The sequence below is a fragment of the Bombina bombina genome, chromosome 7 (genome assembly GCF_027579735.1).
Source record: "Bombina bombina isolate aBomBom1 chromosome 7, aBomBom1.pri, whole genome shotgun sequence".
NCBI lineage: Eukaryota > Metazoa > Chordata > Amphibia > Anura > Bombinatoridae > Bombina > Bombina bombina.
Window position 1 is genome coordinate 374,718,704 of NC_069505.1, and position 23,715 is coordinate 374,742,418.

The 23,715-nt window shown below is 39.1% G+C and overlaps 1 protein-coding gene across 1 annotated transcript in view; it reads right to left on the bottom strand.

The window, feature by feature from the left end:
* Positions 1-5,653, bottom strand: part of JOSD2 (Josephin domain containing 2) — a 42,854-nt gene extending 37,201 nt beyond the window's left edge. Inside the window, exon 1 of the mRNA XM_053721091.1 lies at positions 5,459-5,653. Coding sequence (XP_053577066.1) covers positions 5,459-5,577 — 119 coding nt within the window. The 5' untranslated portion in view covers positions 5,578-5,653. The remainder of the gene's footprint in view (positions 1-5,458) is intronic.
* Positions 5,654-23,715: the final 18,062 nt, after the last annotated feature.

Sequence of the window (23,715 nt, forward strand, 5' to 3'; positions counted from 1 at the left end):
TCAACCCAGCATCAGTCTCTCTGTCATTTACTGAAGTGTCTCTCAACCCAGCAGCAGTCTCACTCATTTACTGAAGTGTCTCTCTCTCTCATTTACTGAAGTGTCTCTCAACCCAGAATCAGTCTGTCTCTCATTTACTGAAGTGTGTCTCAACCCAGCATCTGTCTCTCTCATTTGCTGAAGTGTCTCTCAACCCAGCATCTGTCTCTCTGTCATTTACTGTAGTGTGTCTCAACCCAGCATCAGTCTCTCTCTCATTTACTGAAGTGTCTCTCAACCCAGCATCAGTCTCTCTCTCATTTGCTGAAGTGTCTCTCAACCCAGCATCTGTCTCTCTGTCATTTACTAAAGTGTCTCAACCCAGCATCAGTCTCTCTCTCATTTGCTGAACTGTCTCTCAACCCAGCATCTGTCTCTCTCTCATTTACTGTAGTGTGTCTCAACCCAGCATCAGTCTCTCTGTCACTTGCTGAAGTGTCTCTCAAACCAACATCAGTCTCTCTCTCATTTGCTGAAGTGTCTCTCAAACCAGCATCAGTCTCTCTCTCATTTGCTGAAGTGTCTCTCAACCCAGCATCAGTCTCTCTGTCATTTACTGAAGTGTCTCTCAACCCAGCATCAGTCTCTCTGTAATTTACTGAAGTGTCTCTCCACCCAGCATCAGTCTCTCTGTCATTTACTGAAGTGTCTCTCAACCCAGAATCAGTCTCTCTCTCATTTGCTGAAGTGTCTCTCAAACCAGCATCAGTCTCTCTCTCATTTGCTGAAGTGTCTCTCAAACCAGCATCAGTCTCTCTCTCATTTGCTGAAGTGTCTCTCAACCCAGCATCAGTCTCTCTGTCATTTACTTAAGTGTCTCTCCACCCAGCATCAGTCTCTCTGTTATTTACTGAAGTGTCTCTCAACCCAGCATCAGTCTCTCTGTAATTTACTGAAGTGTCTCTCCACCCAGCATCAGTCTCTCTCTCATTTACTGAAGTGTCTCTCAACCCAGCATCAGTCTCTCTCTCATTTGCTGAAGTGTCTCTCAACCCAGCATCAGTCTCTCTCTCATTTACTGAAGTCTCTCTCAACCCAGCATCAGTCTCTCTGTCATTTACTGAAGTGTCTCTCAACCCAGCATCAGTCTCACTCATTTACTGAAGTGTCTCTCAACCCAGCATCAGTCTCTCTGTCATTTACTGAAGTGTCTCTCAACCCAGCATCAGTCTCTCTCTCTCTCATTTACTGAAGTGTCTCTCAACCCAGTATCAGTCTGTCTCTCATTTACTGAAGTGTGTCTCAACCCAGCATCAGTCTCTCTGTCATTTACTGTAGTGTGTCTCAACCCAGCATCAGTCTCTCTCTCATTTACTGAAGTGTCTCTCAACCCAGCATCAGTCTCTCTCTCATTTGCTGAACTGTCTCTCAACCCAGCATCAGTCTCTCTGTCATTTACTGGAGTTTGTCTCAACCCAGCATCTGTCTCTCTGTCATGTACTGTAGTGTGTCTCAACCCAGCATCAGTCTCTCTGTCATTTGCTGAAGTGTCTCTCAACCCAGCATCAGTCTCTCTCTCATTTACTGTAGTGTGTCTCAACCCAGCATCAGTCTCTCTGTCACTTGCTGAAGTGTCTCTCAAACCAGCATCAGTCTCTCTCTCATTTTCTGAAGTGTCTCTCAAACCAGCATCAGTCTCTCTGTCATTTACTGTAGTGTGTCTCAACCCAGCATCAGTCTCTCTGTCACTTGCTGAAGTGTCTCTCAAACCAGCATCAGTCTCTCTCTCATTTGCTGAAGTATCTCTCAACCCAGCAACAGTCTCTCTGTCATTTACTGAAGTGTCTCTCAACCCAGCATCAGTCTCTCTCTCATTTACTGAAGTGTCTCTCAACCCAGCAGCAGTCTCTTTGTCATTTACTGAAGTGTCTCTCAACCCAGCAGCAGTCTCACTCATTTACTGAAGTGTCTCTCAACCCAGCAGTCTCACTCGTTTACTGAAGTGTCTCTCAACCCAGCATCAGTCTCTCTCTCTCATTTACTGAAGTGTCTCTCAACCCAGCATCAGTCTCTCTCTCTCATTTACTGAAGTGTGTCTCAACCCAGCATCAGTCTCTCTCTCTCATTTACTGAAGTGTGTCTCAACCCAGCATCTGTCTCTCTCATTTGCTGAAGTGTCTCTCAACCCAGCATCTGTCTCTCTCATTTACTGTAGTGTGTCTCAACCCAGCATCAGTCTCTCTCTCATTTACTGAAGTGTCTCTCAACCCAGCATCAGTCTCTCTCTCATTTGCTGAAGTGTCTCTCAACCCAGCATCTGTCTCTCTGTCATTTACTAAAGTGTCTCAACCCAGCATCAGTCTCTCTCTCATTTGCTGAACTGTCTCTCAACCCAGCATCAGTCTCTCTCTCATTTACTGTAGTGTGTCTCAACCCAACATCAGTCTCTCTGTCACTTGCTGAAGTGTCTCTCAAACCAACATCAGTCTCTCTCTCATTTGCTGAAGTGTCTCTCAACCCAGCATCAGTCTCTCTGTCATTTACTTAAGTGTCTCTCAACCCAGCATCAGTCTCTCTGTCATTTACTGAAGTGTCTCTCAACCCAGCATCAGTTTCTCTCTCATTTACTGAAGTGTCTCTCAACCCAGCATCAGTCTCACTCATTTACTGAAGTGTCTCTCAACCCAGCATCAGTCTCTCTCTCATTTGCTGAAGTGTCTCTCAACCCAGCATCAGTCTCTCTGTCATTTACTGAAGTGTCTCTCAACCCAGCAGCAGTCTCTTTGTCATTTACTGAAGTGTCTCTCAACCCAGCAGCAGTCTCACTCATTTACTGAAGTGTCTCTCAACCCAGCAGTCTCACTCGTTTACTGAAGTGTCTCTCAACCCAGCATCAGTCTCTCTCTCTCATTTACTGAAGTGTCTCTCAACCCAGCATCAGTCTCTCTCTCTCATTTACTGAAGTGTGTCTCAACCCAGCATCTGTCTCTCTCATTTGCTGAAGTGTCTCTCAACCCAGCATCTGTCTCTCTGTCATTTACTGTAGTGTCTCTCAACCCAGCATCAGTCTCTCTCTCATTTACTGAAGTGTCTCTCAACCCAGCATCAGTCTCTCTCTCATTTGCTGAAGTGTCTCTCAACCCAGCATCTGTCTCTCTGTCATTTACTAAAGTGTCTCAACCCAGCATCAGTCTCTCTCTCATTTGCTGAACTGTCTCTCAACCCAGCATTAGTCTCTCTCTCATTTACTGTAGTGTGTCTCAACCCAGCATCAGTCTCTCTGTCACTTGCTGAAGTGTCTCTCAAACCAACATCAGTCTCTCTCTCATTTGCTGAAGTGTCTCTCAACCCAGCATCAGTCTCTCTGTCATTTACTTAAGTGTCTCTCAACCCAGCATCAGTCTCTCTCTCATTTGCTGAAGTGTCTCTCAACCCAGCATCAGTCTCTCTGTCATTTACTGAAGTGTCTCTCAACCCAGCATCAGTTTCTCTCTCATTTACTGAAGTGTCTCTCAACCCAGCATCAGTCTCACTCATTTACTGAAGTGTCTCTCAACCCAGCATCAGTCTCTTTGTCATTTACTGAAGTGTCTCTCAACCCAGCATCAGTCTCACTCATTTACTGAAGTGTCTCTCAACCCAGCATCAGTCTCTCTCTCTCATTTACTGAAGTGTCTCTCAACCCAGTATCAGTCTCTCTCTCTCATTTACTGAAGTGTCTCTCAACCCAGCATCAGTCTCACTATCATTTGCTGAAGTGTCTCTCAACCCAGCATCAGTCTCACTATCATTTGCTGAAGTGTCTCCCAACCCAGTATCACTCTTGTTTACTGAAGTGTCTCTCAACCCAGCATCAGTTTCTCTCAACCCAGCATCAGTCTCTCTCATTTACTGAAGTGTCTCTCAACCCAGCATCAGTCTCTCTGTCATTTACTGAAGTGTCTCTCAACCCAGCATCAGTCTCTCTCTCATTTACTGAAGTGTCTCTCAACCCAGCATCAGTCTCTCTCTCATTTACTGAAGTGTCTCTCAACCAAGCATCAGTCTCTCTCTCATTTACTGTAGTGTCTCTCAACCCAGCATCAGTCGCTCTGTCATTTACGGAAGTGTCTCTCAACCAAGCATCAGTCTCTCTGTCATTTGCTAAAATGTCTCTCAACCCAGCTTCAGTCTCTCTCTCATTTACTGAAGTGTCTTTCAACCCAGCATCAGTCTCTCTCTCATTTGGTGAAGTGTCTCTCAACCAAGCATCAGTCTCTCTCTCATTTACTGAAGTGTCTCTCAACCCAGCATCAGTCTCTCTGTCATTTACTGAAGTGTGTCTCAACCCAGCATCAGTCTCTCTGTCATTTACTGAAGTGTCTCTCAACCCAGCATCAGTCTCTCTCTCATTTGGTGAAGTGTCTCTCAACCCAGCATCAGTCTCTCTCTCATTTGGTGAAGTGTCTCTCAACCCAGCAGTCTCTCTCTCAGTTACTGAAGTGTGTCTCAACCCAGCATCAGTCTCTCTCTCATTTACTGTAGTGTGTCTCAACCCAGCATCAGTCTCTCTCTCATTTACTGTAGTGTGTCTCAACCCAGCATCAGTCTCTCTCTCATTTACTGTAGTGTGTCTCAACCCAGCATCAGTCTCTCTCTCATTTACTGTAGTGTGTCTCAACCCAGCATCAGTCTCTCTCTCATTTACTGTAGTGTCTCTCAACCCAGCATCAGTCTCTCTCTCATTTACTGTAGTGTGTCTCAACCCAGCATCAGTCTCTCTCTCATTTACTGTAGTGTGTCTCAACCCAGCATCAGTCTCTCTCTCATTTACTGTAGTGTGTCTCAACCCAGCATCAGTCTCTCTCTCATTTACTGTAGTGTGTCTCAACCCAGCATCAGTCTCGCTCTCATTTACTGTAGTGTGTCTCAACCCAGCATCAGTCTCTCTCTCATTTACTGTAGTGTGTCTCAACCCAGCATCAGTCTCTCTCTCTCATTTACTGTAGTGTCTCAACCCAGCATCAGTCTCTCTGTCACTTGCTGAAGTGTCTCTTAAACCAGCATCAGTCGTTTGCTGAAGTGTCTCCTAACCCAGCAGCTTTCTAATATATGAGAAATCACACATAACAGAAGCTTTCTACCTTGTTGTTGCTCTCTCTCATTTTTTTTTACAGTTTTCTAACATTAATAGACAACTTTGCTACCAGTTCTAACATCTGCTGATTCATTTCACTCAGGAACTCTTTCTATATTAACTTTGCAGATGTTGCTCATAGTCCAGCAGCTATTCCTCGCTGTCAGTAGCCGATATCCCCCATCAGCAGTTTAGCTATTGGCTCATAAATTATAGCTGTCAGCTAATTCAGCCTGGCACCTTGTTTTGTCACTGTGGTCACTATATGTGTCTGAATCACTAAACTCTCTCAAGCACTCTAACAACCAAGCTCTATGCCTCGGTCGCCTAACGCATACACACTGGCAGCTATTGACCTCTCACCCTCTGCATATCTCCTCCGCCCGCTGCTGAGTGATCTCGGGCCGCTGCAGTAAGTTATTGAGCGCGTGCACGGCGCACAGCTCTAGCCGCTGTCGCTCGTGAAACAAAGAGTCTGACATTTCGTGAGCGGAAAAGCGAAATCATCCCAATCTCAAAACAGTAGCAGTCACAAACTATCTACTTCCGGTCACCAAACCATTTGGGCCAATCTGAGTAAAGCGTTATGCGACGTCAGAGAGGAGGAGCTGGATGAGGTTTCTTAATCTTTAGGTGATCTATAAACCGCGGGACGCAAATTGCAACCTGAGCGGTCGTTAATGAACGCGTCATGTTGTTATTAATGTAGTCATTGCATAGTTAGTTACGTGAGTTGGATCAACAAAGGTATTAGAAATTAGTGACACTGATGTCTCGTTCTGAATCCACCTGAAGTTAGACACTTTTTTCGTTATTCATTATTCAACCCCTAATGGGGATGTTTATGTTAAATAAAAACAAAAAAACATCCCAACATGCAAAAACTCATTTCAGGGAGGTGGCTTCACTGGTGGTCTAAATATGTTCTCGACCCATAAGAATGCTGGACCGATCGAGTCACCACATCAAACATAAATACAATGCACTGTAATTCCCCATCATCTTCACTATCTTTTTTGCTTGGGGGGGGGGGGGGGTCAAGGCCCCCCTTGTAATCCTTATTCGTTCACTTGGGGTGGATGCCAGAGGATCGTCAGGGCGCCCCCTTTGAACCCCCCAGGCAGAGGCGAAATAAATAGTGAACATCGGGGTATTACAGTGGACCGAACTATATATATATATATATATATATATATATATATATATATATGTGTGTCTGGTTAGAGATTGGCTTCTTTGGTGTGTAGCGCAAAGTTCTCTGCCCCATAAGAATGCTGGACCATGGCGATTGGAATGTGGTGACGTGCTGGGTAATGTAGTGACGCGGTGGAGCGCATGCGTAGTGAAGGATTTGCGGTCAAACAGCTGATTCTATGTCACAGGAGGTGATGCGGTCCAGCATTCTTATGAGGTTAAGGACGATTTTCGAAAAACGACTACCAGGGCCGCCATCAGGGGGTGACAGGGGTGACTTCTGTCAGGGGCCCAATGGGCCAGGGGGGCCCCATGAGGCAAGAACTAAAAAAAAAAAAAAATTGTTTTTTTTTTTTTTTTAATTTTGGTATCCACCAGTGGGTACTACAGCAGAGTGCTAATTGAGCATGGGAAATGTCATTACAGGGAGTAAAGTATTAGCATTTGAGAGGATTTCTGAGTGTGCACGAAGCCACTATGCACAGTGTGAGACAGACTTGGCACTTTGTTTGTACAGTGTGTGCCTGGGTAAGACGGCAGATCACTTTCATTTGCAGAGGAGGTAGGACTTACTTAGCAAATGTTTTTTATTTCTTTGTGCAATTTTGGATTGTAACTTCAGTGTGGTAGTAGTTGTATGGTGGGGCCAGGGGTCCATAAAAACAATTTTTTTTAGCACCAGTGTATTTATGATTATTTGACAAGGCTGTAGAAATTCTATCTTTAAAACCATGCAGAAATTCTTCCTCCTCAATACACAAATGGTAGGTGCCCTTTTGGCAGATATGCATTTATATATATATATATATATATATATATATATATATATATATATTACATTCCAGTGTACTGCCCCTTTATGCAAGGACTTTCCAGATGCAAGAAGGCATTTTATCTAAGATTTTTACATCTGCATAAAATGTTATACTCTCAGACTAAGATTGCTCAGTGTTTAAAATGAGACAGGTTAACTTAAAACTGTTTAGTTTACACTACAGCTGACTTAATTTTGAAATACATACCAACAAGCCTAAATCCTGCATTTAACCAGATCTAATGGTATGAGTGTGGAGTTATAAAATCACGATTAGACTAAAATATACTTTTTCAAAGAAGAATTACACATTAAATATGTTCTTCATAAATAATACATTTAGATATAAAATAAAATAATAAATCTATCTCCAAATCATTATTTCTTTAAGTTTATGATGTGTATTTATAAAATATAGCATATGGAATAAAGAGTTATAAATTAAATTAGCTTAGATAGGATATGAGTATCAAGCTTTTAAAAGTACTTTTCTTCATCTAGCAATCTACCCAGATCATTAAAGTTCAATTTTGAATTCACAGAATTATTTTTGTTCGCACAATTACAATTATGATTCTTTGAAAAGTGATCTCTTAATTTCTGCATTTTTTTTATCATGCATGTTACACACACTGTTGATTTAGGGGATGCAAGGTGTATAAATGTTCCCTCCTGTGAGTGTTTCTGTGGGTTTCTGTGTTTATGTCTTTGTGCTTTGGTTTGTGCTTTGGTTTTTATGTATTTTTTTCTCTGTGGGTCTCTCTGTGAGGGTGGGTGTGTATGTCTTTGTGCATTTTCTGTGGATGTCTGTGAGGGTGTGTGCATATGTCTTTGAGCTTTTTCTATGGGTGTCTCTGTTAGGGTGTTTATATGTTTGTCTTTGTGTATTTTCTCTGGATGCCTCTGTGAGGGTGGGTGTGTATGTCTGTGTTTTCTGTGGATGTCTCTGTGAGTGTGTGTGTGTGTATGTATGTATGTCTGTGTTTTCTGTGGATGTCTCTGTGAGGGTGTGTGTATTCTGTGGATGTCTCAGTGAGGGTGTGTGTATGTACAGTATGTATTTCTGTGTTTTATGTGGTTGTCTCTCTGTGTGTGTATGTCTTTGTGTGTTTTCTGTGGGTGTCTCTCTGTGTGTGTGTGTATGTCTTTGTGTGTTTTCTGAGGCTGTCTCTGTCGGTGTTTCCTTGGGTGTATGTGCAAGTTTGAGTTTGTGTGTGTGTGTGTCCATTGTCTGTTCCTTTTTATGACATTTTACCTTACTACTGATTATTCACATCTTTCTACAAACTTTGAGACTAATGAGACCTTTCCGGAAATCACCTAATCCACCATTTAACCTTTAAATTATTGTTTAGACAGTTCAGGGCCCTTCTTTATAGCCACTGCATGCTGTTGTCATTTAGTTGGCATCTTCCTTTACAAAAAGATAACCAGAACTCCATATTTTGTTTTCTAAATCTCCTTTTTTTTACAAAACTGTAGTCTAACTCATTACTTGTCAGGTCAATGTAAACAAGTGCTGAGTGTGTTTCTTTGCATGTCTGCTAGAGTGTCTATATGTGAATCCTTATGAGTGAGTGTTTCAGTGTATGAGTGTGTCTGTGTGTTTGTATGTTACTACCTTTACAACATTTACAAGTTTAAATAGACACAAGAATAAAGTGCATATACGATTTAGTCACTTAGTCAAAAATTGCACATGTCAAATGGGGGGGGGCCTGATCAATGGTTAAGTCAGGGGCCCCAAAATTTCTAGTAGCGGCCCTGACGACTACTGTGCCCCCCCTCATCAAGTGCCATTAACCCTTTAGCTGCCAGAGAGAGCTGCAGCTCATTATTTTGCATTGCAGTGTACTTCTCTATGGCAGCCAAAGGGCTCTGGAATATCATAAACCTCCAATCTCCATAATTGAATAAATTTTACACGTAAAATTCTTCTTTATGTAAGTTAGTAGACTGCTCAGTACAGGAAAGAACCTCATTACCTTTTTTACTACAATTTTTTATTAGTCACATTAGTCACAGTCTTGAAATTCACAGTTGTGATCATCATAGTAATTATGATTACCGTGGGAAACAACAGGAAGAATTTAGTTTTTACATGCAATAAAAACACAGTTGTCATTTCAACAAGACTGAAAACTAAAGAAGTTAACCATTAACTTTTAACCCCTTAGTGGTCAGACCATTTTTCAATTTTCTTACCGTTAAGGACCCTGTTTTTTTTTACATTTCTGCTGTGTTTGTGTTTAGCTGTAATTTTTCCTCTTACTCATTTACTGTACCCACACATATATACAGTTTGTCTCACCATTAAATGGACCTTCGAAAGATACCATTATTTTCATCATTTATAATTTACTATAAAAAAATTATAAAATATTATGAAAAAAATGAAAAAAAACCCACACTTTTTCTAACTTTGACCCCCAAAATCTGTTACACATCTACAACCACCAAAAAACAACCATGCTAAATAGTTTCTACATTTTGTCCTGAGTTTAGTAATACCCAATGTTTACATGTTCTTTGCTTGTTTTGCAAGTTATAGGGCAATAAGTACAAGTAGCACTTTGCTATTTCCAAACTATTTTATTTCAAAATTAGCGATAGTTACATTGTAACACTGATATCTGTCAGGAATCCCTGAATAACCCTTAACATATATATATATATATAAAACAAAGAATATGAGATGGCGCAAGAAATCAGCTAGTATATATACATTAATATAATAATGGATACGAGATCACAGAAGTGCCAGAGGAGAGAGGGATATACCTCCAGACATATAACTCTAAGCACTATAGTGAGAAAAGAACGGGGGCATCAAGAATCAATATCACAATAAGTGAATAATAAAATTATTGAAAAATAAATATAAATATAAAACCATAAAACAATAAAATAATAAAATAAAATAAGTAGGTATCACAGTTCCAGAAGTATAAAAGTCAGATTAAATATACATATGAGAAACCATATATATATGTATGTATAAAAAATGCACAGAATCAGAAGTTCTTCTTCGCTGTTTCCCCTATCAGATGTGCACTTACTTCTATGACCCTCAATCAAATGAGGTAAGGATGTAGCAGAATTCACAAATGGGCTAGGCGCCTCCTGTAGTATGGATCAGGTGAGTAGTAGTAGATCGCTGGTCATATACTGAATCTTGTCACAGAAATTATAACCAAGCTCCGTATGGATTCTCCCAGGTCCAATGCTTTATGTATAGGCAGAAGACTCTCAGCTCCGGTAACCATATGAGTGGAAAAAACCAGAAAGACAGAGCATAGTGTGATACCGTTTAATAGTAAAATAAAAAGCACAGCAAACAATTTCCAACTCACATTTAAAATCCTCAAAGTATGAGGTATGATTGCAGCATTAAAAGTATATCCACAGCCTTCAAGATAGAAAAGCAACAATACCCCAGTATACCCGGTTCAATCCGGGGGATATGTAACACCACTCGATCCAATGTATACAAGAGGATACAGTCTATCATTAAATCTTCCTTACGCGTTTCAAAGGGTTTAAGTAGTTTTTCCCTTCTTCATCAGAGGTGCTAGACTAGACACTAAACTCACCTTAAATAGCCCATAAAGTGATTCCTGCTACAAGTTTTCCAGCTGTTCATCGGTCTGACACGCAAGGGTACAAATGAGAATTTGAATGATATGGAGGATCAGGTATTCCATGAAACAGGGAGAGAGGACCCTAAAGAGGGAGGCTCGAATTGGGAGTGGACAGATATCTATTCACCAGACTATAAGGCAGATGGTACAATATGGAGAGAAAACTCTAATATTGAACCACATAAAAATATGCAAAACAAAAATAAAAATAAAAATTCTAATAAGAATAGAAATATTGATAAAAATAAAAATGAAAATTTGGGGGGGAAATATGAATACTTCTAAAGATCTTCCAAATACCATTGGGAATAGAGCACCACCCAATAGAATACCTAATAAACAGATTAACCATATGAAACGTATGGGGAATGAATTGAGAATGCAGGGCCATATAAACACACAGAGACAGAAGAGACATCAGAATTTTGAAAATAATAGAAAAGGTAGACGAGACGAGCAGGCTTTTTTAGGTCCACGTACCAGGGAGTACCATCAGAGTCCGCAAAGACAATACCAAAATTACCCACCCACCCCGTTATGGAGAAGACAAAGCCAAAAAAGAGGTTTAGAAATATATATAGGGGATGTAGAGCGGGGAAATTGGTACGAGAAAGAAAATTTAAAAAGAAACAGAATGAATCCAGAATGGGATTATTGAAAAGTGTCAAAATATTCAACCTGACTGATAAGACTTTTTCGGAAAATGCCCTTAACCTATTCAGAAAGGGACTATCCTTTGCACCTACTAGGGGGCCTAATCCCTTCTCCTTGTATATTGACTTGCAAAAATTTGTAAGGAAACTTACTTTAGACAGACATTTTGCTAAAATTCAAAAGGATTTAGAAATAAAACCTGAGAGTGGGGCTCCAACTACCCTTGATAAAGAAGACCTCGAAACTGTACGGGTCCTAGAGGAACTTGGAAGCAATAATGATCAGCCCCCGAGTGATATAAATGTAGAACAAGGGAATGATAAAATAGTATATAAACAGTTTACAAACTTAAAACTACCATCTACGTTTTATCCAATAGCTTCAAAAGGACACTACATACCGGTATTTGAGAGTCTGGTAGGTCAGGAATTTGATGATTACTGTAAAAGATACAGAATCAAAAAAGACAATCTAAGCAGGAAGGACAAGGCAGAATTGAAAATCCTGTCTGAAGATGCTAAGATTGTGGTTAGAGAGGCGGACAAAGGTGGGGGGGTCGTAATCCAAAATAGGGACGAATATGTGAAAGAAGCCAAAAGGCTTCTAGATGACTGTAATACATATAGAAAATTACAAAATAATCCAACCAAATTATTTTTACGACAGTACTCCCACTTATTGGACAATGATAAATATAATGGAATATTAAATGAAGATGAACTCTTGTTCCTTGATAGAAGGGAGCCTAAGACAGCTCTCTTTTATCACCTTCCAAAAGTTCACAAAGATTCTAAAAACCCTCCTGGTAGGCCTATAATAGCAGGAATTGATTCACTTACATCTACATTATCCGAGTATGTGGATCACTTCCTGCAGCCTATTGTACCAAAAATTAAATCCTTTATTCGGGATACACCTGACACTATAGCAAAGATTACCAAAGTCAAATGGGAGGATGATTACATATGGGCCACTATTGATGTTACGGCCCTTTATACAAATATCCCTCACATATTGGGGATTGAAGCAGTGGGCCACTGGTTGGAAACCTTAACCAACTTGACAGAAACCAAACAATCCTTTTTAAAGGAAGCTATAGGCTTCATTCTGGAGAAAAATTATTTCTTATTTGAGAACGAGTACTATGTACAGGTTGGCGGGACTGCTATGGGCACTAAATTTGCCCCTAGCTACGCCAACCTGTACATGGGATACTGGGAAGAACATTACATTTGGCAAAATAATCCTTATTCCAATAAAGTGGTTACTTGGTTAAGATTCATAGATGATATTCTGTTAATTTGGAAAGGGGGGGAAGAAGATCTACTCCAATTCTTTGAATATCTAAATACCAACAATATGAATCTTAAATTTACTGAAAAGCACAGTAAAGAGGAAATCGAATTTTTAGACCTCTTGCTATTTCAGGACCATGGATCAATAAAAACCCGTCTATTCACGAAAGAAACAGATAGTAACGGGTACATACATGCTTCTAGTGGACATCACCCATCCTGGATTAGAAATATCCCAGTGGGCCAACTAGAAAGAGTTAAAAGGAACTGTACAGATTATAGTGACTTTGAGAAAGAATCAAAAAAGTTGTCCCAAAAAATCTTAGAGAAAGGGTATAAACAAAAGTGGATAGATAGAGCCCGAAATAAAGTAGAAGATAAGGCCACTAGAAAGGAGATAACCAATTCTGAGAAAATAAAAAGTAAGGGTAATCGAAGAAATGGAAATACAAGTTTTATATCAGTATACAATGAGGGATCAGAAGGGATTAAACAGATCCTGAGAAAACACTGGTATATTCTACAGAAAGATGACCTTTTAAGGGACAAAATAGGGACGATACCTAATTGTATCTTTAAAAGAAACAAAAATTTGAAAACCATTATAGCTCCCAGTCAGCTAAAGGAACTAAATAATAAGGATAACTGGCTAAATAAAGGATCTGTGGGATTTTATAAATGTAATAGACTTAACTGTATCTCCTGTGACCACATGTACTATGGAAATAAACCTTCCAGAACCATTGATTCCACATCAAATGGGAAACAATGCAAGATTAACAAATTGGTAAATTGTAGGACCACCTTTGTAGTCTACCTACTTCAATGTAGCTGCAACTTTCAATATATAGGCAGAACTACTAGGCCCTATAAAAAGAGGCTTTATGAACATGTTAACAACATTAAAGAAGGTCTTAAATCACATAATCTATCGGATCATTATAGATTAAAACATAACCAAAACCCAGGTTGTCTCAGGGGTACTATCTTGGAACATGTGGTGGTTGGAAAAAGAGGAGGTGATAGGGAAACTTTATTAAGACAGAGGGAAACCTTCTGGATTCATGCCTTCAATACGAGAACTCCCGCAGGGCTAAATATAGATATTGATATTGCAGCCTTTTTGTAATTCTGCCTTTATCTCCCCTAAGTAGAGAATTAGCAAGATATAAATTATATAGAATCTCATTACTACAAAATTATATTCTAATTATACCATGGAGCTCTATGTATTTTTATATATCTTATTATTACCGTAATTTTTAATGAAGGCTGGGTGTCTTTGAAATTTTAGCTGTCTAGTAACATACATATACCGTGTCAGCACTTTTGTTTATATGACACTCCTATGTGGATACTATTTCATATAAATTAGTCAACATATGTCACTATATGTCTATGCTTGTATGAATTTTAAACATATTTAATATTTATAGACTTTTTATTTGATGGTAGGGAATTTGAATATATTTCTCTCCTTTTCCCCTCATTTTTTCTTTATGATTTAAAAATGTGCCTTCTACTATTTTTGGCATTTTAAATGGGTTTTAAATAACAGGTTTATAGATATTAACACATATATTTATAAACCTGTAGGATAATATAATGAGATTTACGGTTTTTATTTTACTAAGTATTATATATATATATCGAATTATGTTTTACAAATTTTTTACTGTTCCCTAGAGAAAGGGTGAATTTATGTTAAGTTTTAGCTTATGTATATATGATGAAATGATAGGATTATCGTAGAGGCGTATATGATATGATGCGCTTCTATAGTAATCCTATTTACACAGTTCCCGGTCTGACACATAAGACTTAATGCTTCCTATTGGAATATGGGCAGTGAAGTACGAAATGTATTCCTATGACAACCGTCTGTATAAACAACATGGCCCCTACAGTTTGGTAAACGTCTAACCGGAAGTGACGTTTTTGCGCTTCACGGAAACAGGAAGTTCGGCTTGCGTGTCAGACCGATGAACAGCTGGAAAACTTGTAGCAGGAATCACTTTATGGGCTATTTAAGGTGAGTTTAGTGTCTAGTCTAGCACCTCTGATGAAGAAGGGAAAAACTACTTAAACCCTTTGAAACGCGTAAGGAAGATTTAATGATAGACTGTATCCTCTTGTATACATTGGATCGAGTGGTGTTACATATCCCCCGGATTGAACCGGGTATACTGGGGTATTGTTGCCTTTCTATCTTGAAGGCTGTGGATACACTTTTAATGCTGCAATCATACCTCATACTTTGAGGATTTTAAATGTGAGTTGGAAATTGTTTGCTGTGCTTTTTATTTTACTATTAAACGGTATCACACTATGCTCTGTCTTTCTGTTTTTTTCCACTCATATGGTTACCGGAGCTGAGAGTCTTCTGCCTATACATAAAGCATTGGACCTGGGAGAATCCATACGGAGCTTGGTTATAATTTCTGTGACAAGATTCAGTATATGACCAGCGATCTACTACTACTCACCTGATCCATACTACAGGAGGCGCCTAGCCCATTTGTGAATTCTGCTACATCCTTACCTCATTTGATTGAGGGTCATAGAAGTAAGTGCACATCTGATAGGGGAAACAGCTGTCAGTATATTTATGAAAATCTTAGCAGTGCTATCCAAATAATATATATAAGTTTATGGCAGGGTTATAAACACAATACAAAGAAATAGAAACCCTTATCAACCATGCACCTACTAGACCATACAATTAATATAAATATCTGAATTCTTTTATTTAGTTAATATCCATAAACATATTGAACTATATTTGCAATAAAAGGAAACTAAATAAAAGTTTATATGCGTTAGAACCAACTCTTAAGATATGCTATTCTTCTTACAAAACCCAGAACAATATACCTTCACAATTCAGCCTTATTTATTTAACACAATGGGACTAAAAACCTTTAACATCCAAGCAATACAATTCTAAACAGCGTTTATAAAACAATAGGATAAAATATATATTCTGCTATTTAACTGCAATTTATCCTAATACAAAATTAACCGACAATATCAGAACTTGTATAGATGAGTTACTTAGCCAATTTAGACACAGATTTGAACAAAACCTAGGCTTATAACTACCAATTTAAAATACAATATACTTCACCAATTTTGAACCAATTCGTAGCGGTCTTTAGGTCATCTCATTTGAAAGAAGGTTTTTGCACAAATCAAGGATAAGTTTTAAGCTCCTTGCTGAAGTGAACTTTTTTTTTTTTTTCAGGTATATCGCAGCCAAAATCAGATCACTAATTTTCAACAAGTTACAGACAACTCCCCCTTGTGCATTCAACACTCCCATTATATAATCATTGATGACATCATGTGGGTGGCACTACGGGAGCTGACCTTCCCATTGGTTATCTGGGAAGTCTAAATCGGATTGGCCCTTGGAAATTTCATTTTTAACAGCCAGAAAGAACCTTCTGGCTGTAGTTCTCGCAACATAACACCAGGTGGCAGCATACAGTACAACATAGCAATACAATACAGCATTTCTGACATTTTTAAGCAAGTTAATTTTTTTTTTTATAAAATGGTTATTTAATCAGATCACACTCTCTGCATTAATCATATATAACCCCAATTACAGATGGTTAATATTAGGTTATTTTTTCTGATTATTCTGATACCAAATATGTTATATTATTAACATTTTATTATATTAAGGTAATTTAACACTGCTAATTATTAGCTTAAAATGCATTATAATTTTATCAGTATTCTGGCATTTCTTTGCAAATAACAGCTTATTTTTATATCTCCAGATTGGTAGTATTTAAAACTCCTGATATTTGCATCCACCCAGATATAGTATGTGACATTTCTGTGTATTTCTTCCTGAATACATAAATCCTGTTTATGTCGATCTGAAATAAAAATAAATGTTAATAATCACTTCTCTTCAGGTCCATAAACATCTATTCATGTTCTTAAACACACAGAGGCTAAGATATTCATGCCTTCAAAATATATATATATATATATATATATATATATATATATATATATATATATATATATATATATCATTCAATCTTTTACTTTCCATATATATATATATATTTAGATGTTAATGTTTGATATCACATAAATATACATCTCATATCCATTAAAATATATGTAGTTGTTTTGAAATCATAATGTAAGTCATGGGCCTTCACTGTATTATCCTAACATTCTAACTTTTCAGTAACTTCAGTTGCCAGACTTTTTGTCTCATACTCACCACATGGGGTCAATCCATGAGGAGTTGTAAGAGTCTTTAAAACAGCATATTTCCTGTTTAGCCAGCAGTGCAGATGTGTATTTGATTTTATTTGTGTCACCTTCCCCCAAGAGGGGTTTTTGCAGTAAGTCTTCAAATAGAGATTCAGTGAGATAGAACTGTTGTATCACACGTGTCAAATTCCAAAGGGGTCCTTGAACACATTCTTTTCTCACCTCACCAAATGTTCTGAGGTTATAAAAATCTGCATATATAGTCAAATGAATAGGGTCACTGAGCTATTTCCTTTAGAAAAGAAATGTTTGTGTTTCAAAAAGGCTCTACTGATCGTCAATCCTGATAGACGTGTATTAGAAGCTGTGTTCAACAAACTCATGTTTAATTAATCCTGAGTTCTCATCTAACATATACAGTGTATAAAATATACATATATATATATATATATATATATATATATATATATGTACACATATGTAATATTCATCATAATATTCATATACTCTGACATAAATCCCCCTTCCAACTTCAAATAGATGTAGGACACATGTATTTGAATTGGCTTAAAGTCAGTGGTATTTGATGAGGATCAACCGTATACCTCATAGACAGTCTCTTATGAAGAAAGTTTGTTATTTTGAGCTTTCATGTTTATCAGTTAGGCATCTTTAAATTACAGTATGTCTTTAGTGCATTTGGGGATATGACACTTCATTCTCCCTCTATGACTTGTAGTTGGGACCTGGGATGACATGCCCGCAGTTGATTTATATGTACCCATTTATCTATGAAACCTTCATTTTTGGGGATCCGTATTTTATAGGCCACTGGAGATATTTTGTCAGTAATGACAAAAGGACCTTTCCATGAGGGAAGAAATTTCTTCTCCCTAACCTGATCTCTTCCAAAGTTATAAAGATAAACTTTATCATTTATTTCATATTCCTTTTTGGATGTTTTGAGATCATAATAGGTTTTAGTGGCAGTTGCGGCTCTTTCTAAATTCCTTTGAGCAAATGCAAAGGCATATTGCAGGTGCTTTCTTAAGTTTTCCACATATTGATGTGTATTGGCAGCGTTTATCAAACTTTGGTCTGATGTACGGTACAGCAGATGCTGAGGTAGAACCATTCTTCTACCAGTCATCAGTTCAAAAGGTGACATCTTGGTAGCACTACTTGGAGTTGCTCTTAATGCCATTAAGACAAGAGGTAGTTTTACATCCCAGTCTTTACCTGTTTCACTCACAAACATTTTGAGGATTTTAACAATGGACTGGTTGTAACGCTCTACACCACCACTTGAGGCAGCTCTATAAGCAATATGGAGCTTTCTTTTAACCCCTAGTATTTTCCACATTTTTGTCATCACTTCGCTAGTGAAGTGGGTCCCCCGATCTGACTCGATTCTTTGGGGCAGACCAAATCTGGAAAATACATGGTTGATGAGCAATGCTGCACATGTTTCAGCACTATTGTTAGGTGCACTAATGCACTCTACCCATTTAGTGAACAGGCATGTCACTGTTAACATGTACTTGTTACCTCTTGATGACCTTGTTACCGGACCAATAAAATCAATTTGTATATCTGACCATGGCATTACCATCCCCCTTTTCTGCAATGGCGCTCTATGCGTTGGTGCAGTGGGTTGGAACTGTGGACAGATTAAACACCCTTGACAGTAGGTTTGAACATCTTTCAACATGTGTGGCCAAAAAGCGTAGTCACGCAATATTTCGTACGTGAGTTTGGCACCGCGATGACCAGATGTGGGAGCATCATGGGCATGTTGAAGCATTAGACCTCTGAACTTGGTGGGTACTACCCACTGTTGGATGCCAGTTTTGGAGGTTCTAATTAACAAACCATCCTGTAATTTGAATTGTGATTTAGATTTTATTAAGATTCTCAGATCTTCTTTGCCAATACAATCATCTTTTGAGATGGGGTTGCTTTCAGGATCTTCTATGTGTTTATAGAAGATGCCTACAATGGGGTCTTCTTTTTGACTAGTGATCAGGTCCTCACTAGGAGAATCCTGACTCCATTGTACCAAGTTAGGCTCACTCTGTTGTTTTGCCTGGTTTCTGGTAATGGCTTCTACCTGAATTGCACCCATTAAGTGTTCAATATTAAGGAGTTCTCCAGTTATGGCTCCTTGTTTGGCTAATGAGTCCGCAAGGTCATTGCCTTCCTTATCAGGACCTAAAACTCTGGAATGACCCTTGGTCTTTTTCCAGTGTATGGTTAAATCATTGGATACTACCAGATTATCAATCTCGCAGAACAATTTGCCATGCTTGACTGGTTTGTTATTGCTTTTCTGCATGCCATTTCTTTTCCAAGTTGGCAGGTATTCAACAAAACTGTCACGCACATAATTTGAGTCAGTTATGATCACAAATTCATGAATACCATGTTCAATAGCCATTTCAATGGTTTTGAAAACAGCAGTTAGTTCTGCAACTTGACTGGATCTTGGTCCAATGTTGAAACCTACAGATATATTTGAGAATCCGTTTGCCCCAGTTATACCAATGCCAGCGACTAATCTGCGCTCATTATCAATAGTGGCATGGTAAGAACAACCATCAACATATACCCAAGGTAATGTTTGACAATGGTCCTCATTGTACATTTTATATGGGGAAAGCAATTGTTCTTCCAGAAAATCATCTTCTGATAATTCTTCCCCAGGATCTCTAGCAGTACAGTCGTGGAGCTCAGCAAGCCCTTGCGCGACTGGATTCTTTTTATTCTGCTTGTAGCGAATTTCTAAGGGCCAGCCTTGTAAGGAAAGAGTCCACGCTGTTATGCGGCTATTAGACAAATTCCCATCTCTTATTCTCTCACTTTGCAAATATAGCAAAGGCTGGTGGGCCGTTTCTACAATAATTTTCTCGCCCTGTATATAGCTGCGGAAATTTTGTAGAGCCCATACAGTAGATAAGAGGGCTTTTTCGCAATCGTTAAACTTTATTTCTACTGGGGATAGATTTTTGCTCGCATAAGCAATGGCTTTGTTCAAATTATCATGCTTTTGGTATAACACAGCACTCATGCTTACATCTGTGTACCCTGTTTCTAAGTAGAAAGGTTTACCACCTTCAGGGTACACTAAGCAAGGTGCTTGAGTGAGTTTTCTCTTCAGCTCTCTGATGGCTGTCTCTTGAGACTCACTCCAGTGCCATTTCACATCTTTCTTCAGAAGAAGTAGTAGTGGTTTAGTTAATTCCGCATAATTATCAATGAATTTGCGAGAATAATTTGTCATACCCAGGAATGATCTCAATTCCTTTAAGTTAGTTGGGTTTTTAGAATTCACTATCGCTTCTACCTTTTTCTTCTGGGGATTTAATCCGTCAGAAGTAACTTCATGTCCCAAGAAGTTTACACGAGTGCGGCACCATTGAGCTTTTTGCAGGGATAATTTGACACCTGCCCTTTTAAGTTGGCTGAGGACGTGTTTAAGCTCTGCAATGTGTTTTTCAAAGTCTGTGCTTCTGATTAAAACATCATCCACATAAGATAAGGTCCCCCTTTCCAGTGCGTCAGGCATAGCCTTATGCATGAATACAGCAAATTCATGTCCAGAATTTATGTATCCAAATGGAAGTCTCTGGAATGCATACTGAATCTTTTGGAAGGAGAATGCTAGCTTATATTGGTCCTCTTCATGTACCTTTATGGTCCAATATCCCTGTGCACAATCAATGGCAGTGAATATTTTGGATCCCTGCATTTGTGCTAGACACTGGTCAATGTATGGTACAGGCCAGCCAGACATGTATACTCGTTTGTTTAGCTGTCTTAAGTCAGCACACAAACGCCATTGTCCATTGGGCTTAAGGACACCTAGAATAGGATTATTATAAGAGCTGTGCACCTGTCTGATAATACCTCTTTCTTCCAAATTCCTTATGATCTCTGCAAGAGAATCATATGAGGCTAAGGGAAGTCTGTATTGTTTGACAAATACAGGTGGCGCATTAGGATCTGTTTGTATTCTTGCAATGTGCAAGTCTGTGGTACCACAGTCATAAGAATCCTTAGCGAAAATATCCTTGTACTCCATCAGGAGTTCTCGCAGCTGTTGGCGTTCATCATCGCTAGAACAGCCATTGGCTAAGGATATTTGCTCTTCGACTATTTGCTGAAATCCTGGAAAGATTTCAGGCTGTCCTATTTCATAGGCTTCTTCCAACCTAGAGGTGAGATCCCCTTGATTATAATTTATATTGCTCCCATGACTCTGGGGATTGGGGTAATCTTGCTGTTTGATTGGCTGATCAAACACTAGAGAGGCTTCTTCAATTTTACAGATGCCTTCCTCTGAGTTGAAGGGATAAATAGACTGAATATTAAATAGACCCTCTGGCATAGATGCAAAGGATTGTTCTATTAATTGTTCTTCAGTTAGGTATCCTTCAGGTATTAGCCCAATTACATTATTCTGGAATCCAAAAGTGTAATAACTTGATTCCAGTGCATATCCTATGGTAGTTCCCTTGGATAATGTTATATCCTGTGGGGTCATGTTATGCACAATAATATTTATTGGAACAGTTCCAATATTCACCATAGGAGTGTAGGTTACTGAGACACCCAGATTTTGTATTCTATGGGAGAGGCAAATCAGTGTTTCAGAAGTTTTTAATTTCTGATCTCTCTTTACCTGTAAGGGTAAAAGAAATTTATCAGCCCCAGCAGGAATTATAACATCGCTAGATACCTGCATATTCACAGCATATGGCAATTGCTGGTTTGATTTCAGGGCTGCATTTTCATCCTGAAATACTTCAGGGTCCCCCTTTAACCTGCTCCAGAGGCAAGAATTAATCAAATCTATTTGTATGGCATATCTATGTAAGATATCATTGCCAATGTATATTTGATTATGGGGAGTATTTAAAACTAAAAACAGGTGCTTCACTGACTTATTACCAATAGAGATAGATAATAAGCACTTAGCTGTGATGTTATAGCTTTCAGACCTGTCATCCAGGCCGTTGACACAGTGGTCTTGGGGAGAAAGATATTTAATCACTTTAGGTTCAGCTATTTGCGCTAATAAACCTTCGCTTATATAGCTAGCTTCCTGTTTTAAATTTATTTTAGCATACTTGGTTTTACCAAGGTCATGTACTTGTATAGGGATAAATAGATCCTCTTTAACTCTCTCAATCCCTGTGAGGTATTGAGCATGGTCTCCCCCTTTAGGGATTTTAGGATCCCCCTTGTGGAGTGATATGGTTAATATATCGCCATCTAGGGAGATATTTGCTATCTTTCCGGGCGAAATTTTAAAAGTATTACCATCAGAGCCACTAAAAGGAGTCTGGTCATCTATTTGTAGAATAGTGATTTCAGGTACAGAGTTATTCCTGAAATGAATCTCCACAGCATCTGGTTTCTCTTCCACCACGTGACAGCTATGTCGGGTGCGAGATATACCAGATTTTTCATAATTGATAGGCCGTTTAACTTGTGACCAAATTACATTATTTATGCAATCAGTTATGGTGCTTAATCGTTTCAGGAGATCACTACCAATAATTAAACGATCAGTTGGCAGATCCACTATAATGACAGGGTGTCTTATGATCCTGTTCCCCAATTTAAATTTTAACCAGGCAGTACCGTAGACTTTTAGGGAGTCACCCCCAACACCTATTAGAGAACCGTCAAATTCTCTTATTTTGGGTTTGTGGGGTGTTAGCTCATTTAGCTGTGTGTAGTACCTGTGGGATAAGATAGTTGCCTGTGACCCAGTGTCAATTAATCCCCTGATAGGGTTGGAGACTGAATCTTGCAGCTCAACTAGTACATAATATCTTCCTGTAGTTTCTATCATTTCACACATAAAATTTGCATTCTTGTACATCTGTGGGCTTCGCCACGTTTTACCTGGATCCGCTGTGTCATTCGATGCAGAGGAAATTTCATACCTACCTGTTTCCCCTATGACAAGGTCAGCTGGGTTCTTGTGTACTGCATCTGTGGAAATAATGTTAAGAGAACACTGCAGAGGAAAAGTTTGGTTAATTTTTCCCGGCTGATGTCGCTCATTGTCACAGTTAATTTGTCCGTTTCCGGTCTGTGGGGAGATAACATGATTAGTATCATTGATATTTATTACTACATTTTGTATATCTCTCCCCTCCCCTTCAGGTGATACTGCAGTATTTATGACTGTGCCTGTGGTCCACTGCTGACCACTGGCTGTACCCCTAAAAAAGTATTGTTCGGTTGCTGAGCCGTAGATTTTTGACTCATATTAGCGATTTGTTCGCTCAACCGATTTAATTGGGTAAACAGCATATCTACCTGATTGTACAAGTTACCTCTACCCCTGGGCCTATCTCTTGGTGCCCCATTGTACTGATTCCTGGACCATTGGGTTCCCTCAGAATCAGGGCCACTATTTCTATTCTGGCGTGGTTGCCCCTGGGGTTCAGCTTGTTCAGCATTAGTACTTTGGGGAGCATTATATACCTGGGGTGTCTGGTTACCCTGAGAATATCTTCGCCGTCTATTGTATCTACCCTTGCGCGGATACCAATTATTTGGTGAGTATTCTCTTTGTGAGTAATTATTCACCTGATTATGTCCCCCACTTTGGTTATAGTCTCCCTGCGCCTCAACCTGTGTAGGGGGAGGGGCAGAATTAAACCTCTGTGGAGATGGCCTGTTTTGACTGGCCACCTCTGCATAAGTCCTCTTGTTGGACTCCAAATTGAGGGGGCTAGGTGACACCCTAGTTTCTGCCACAAT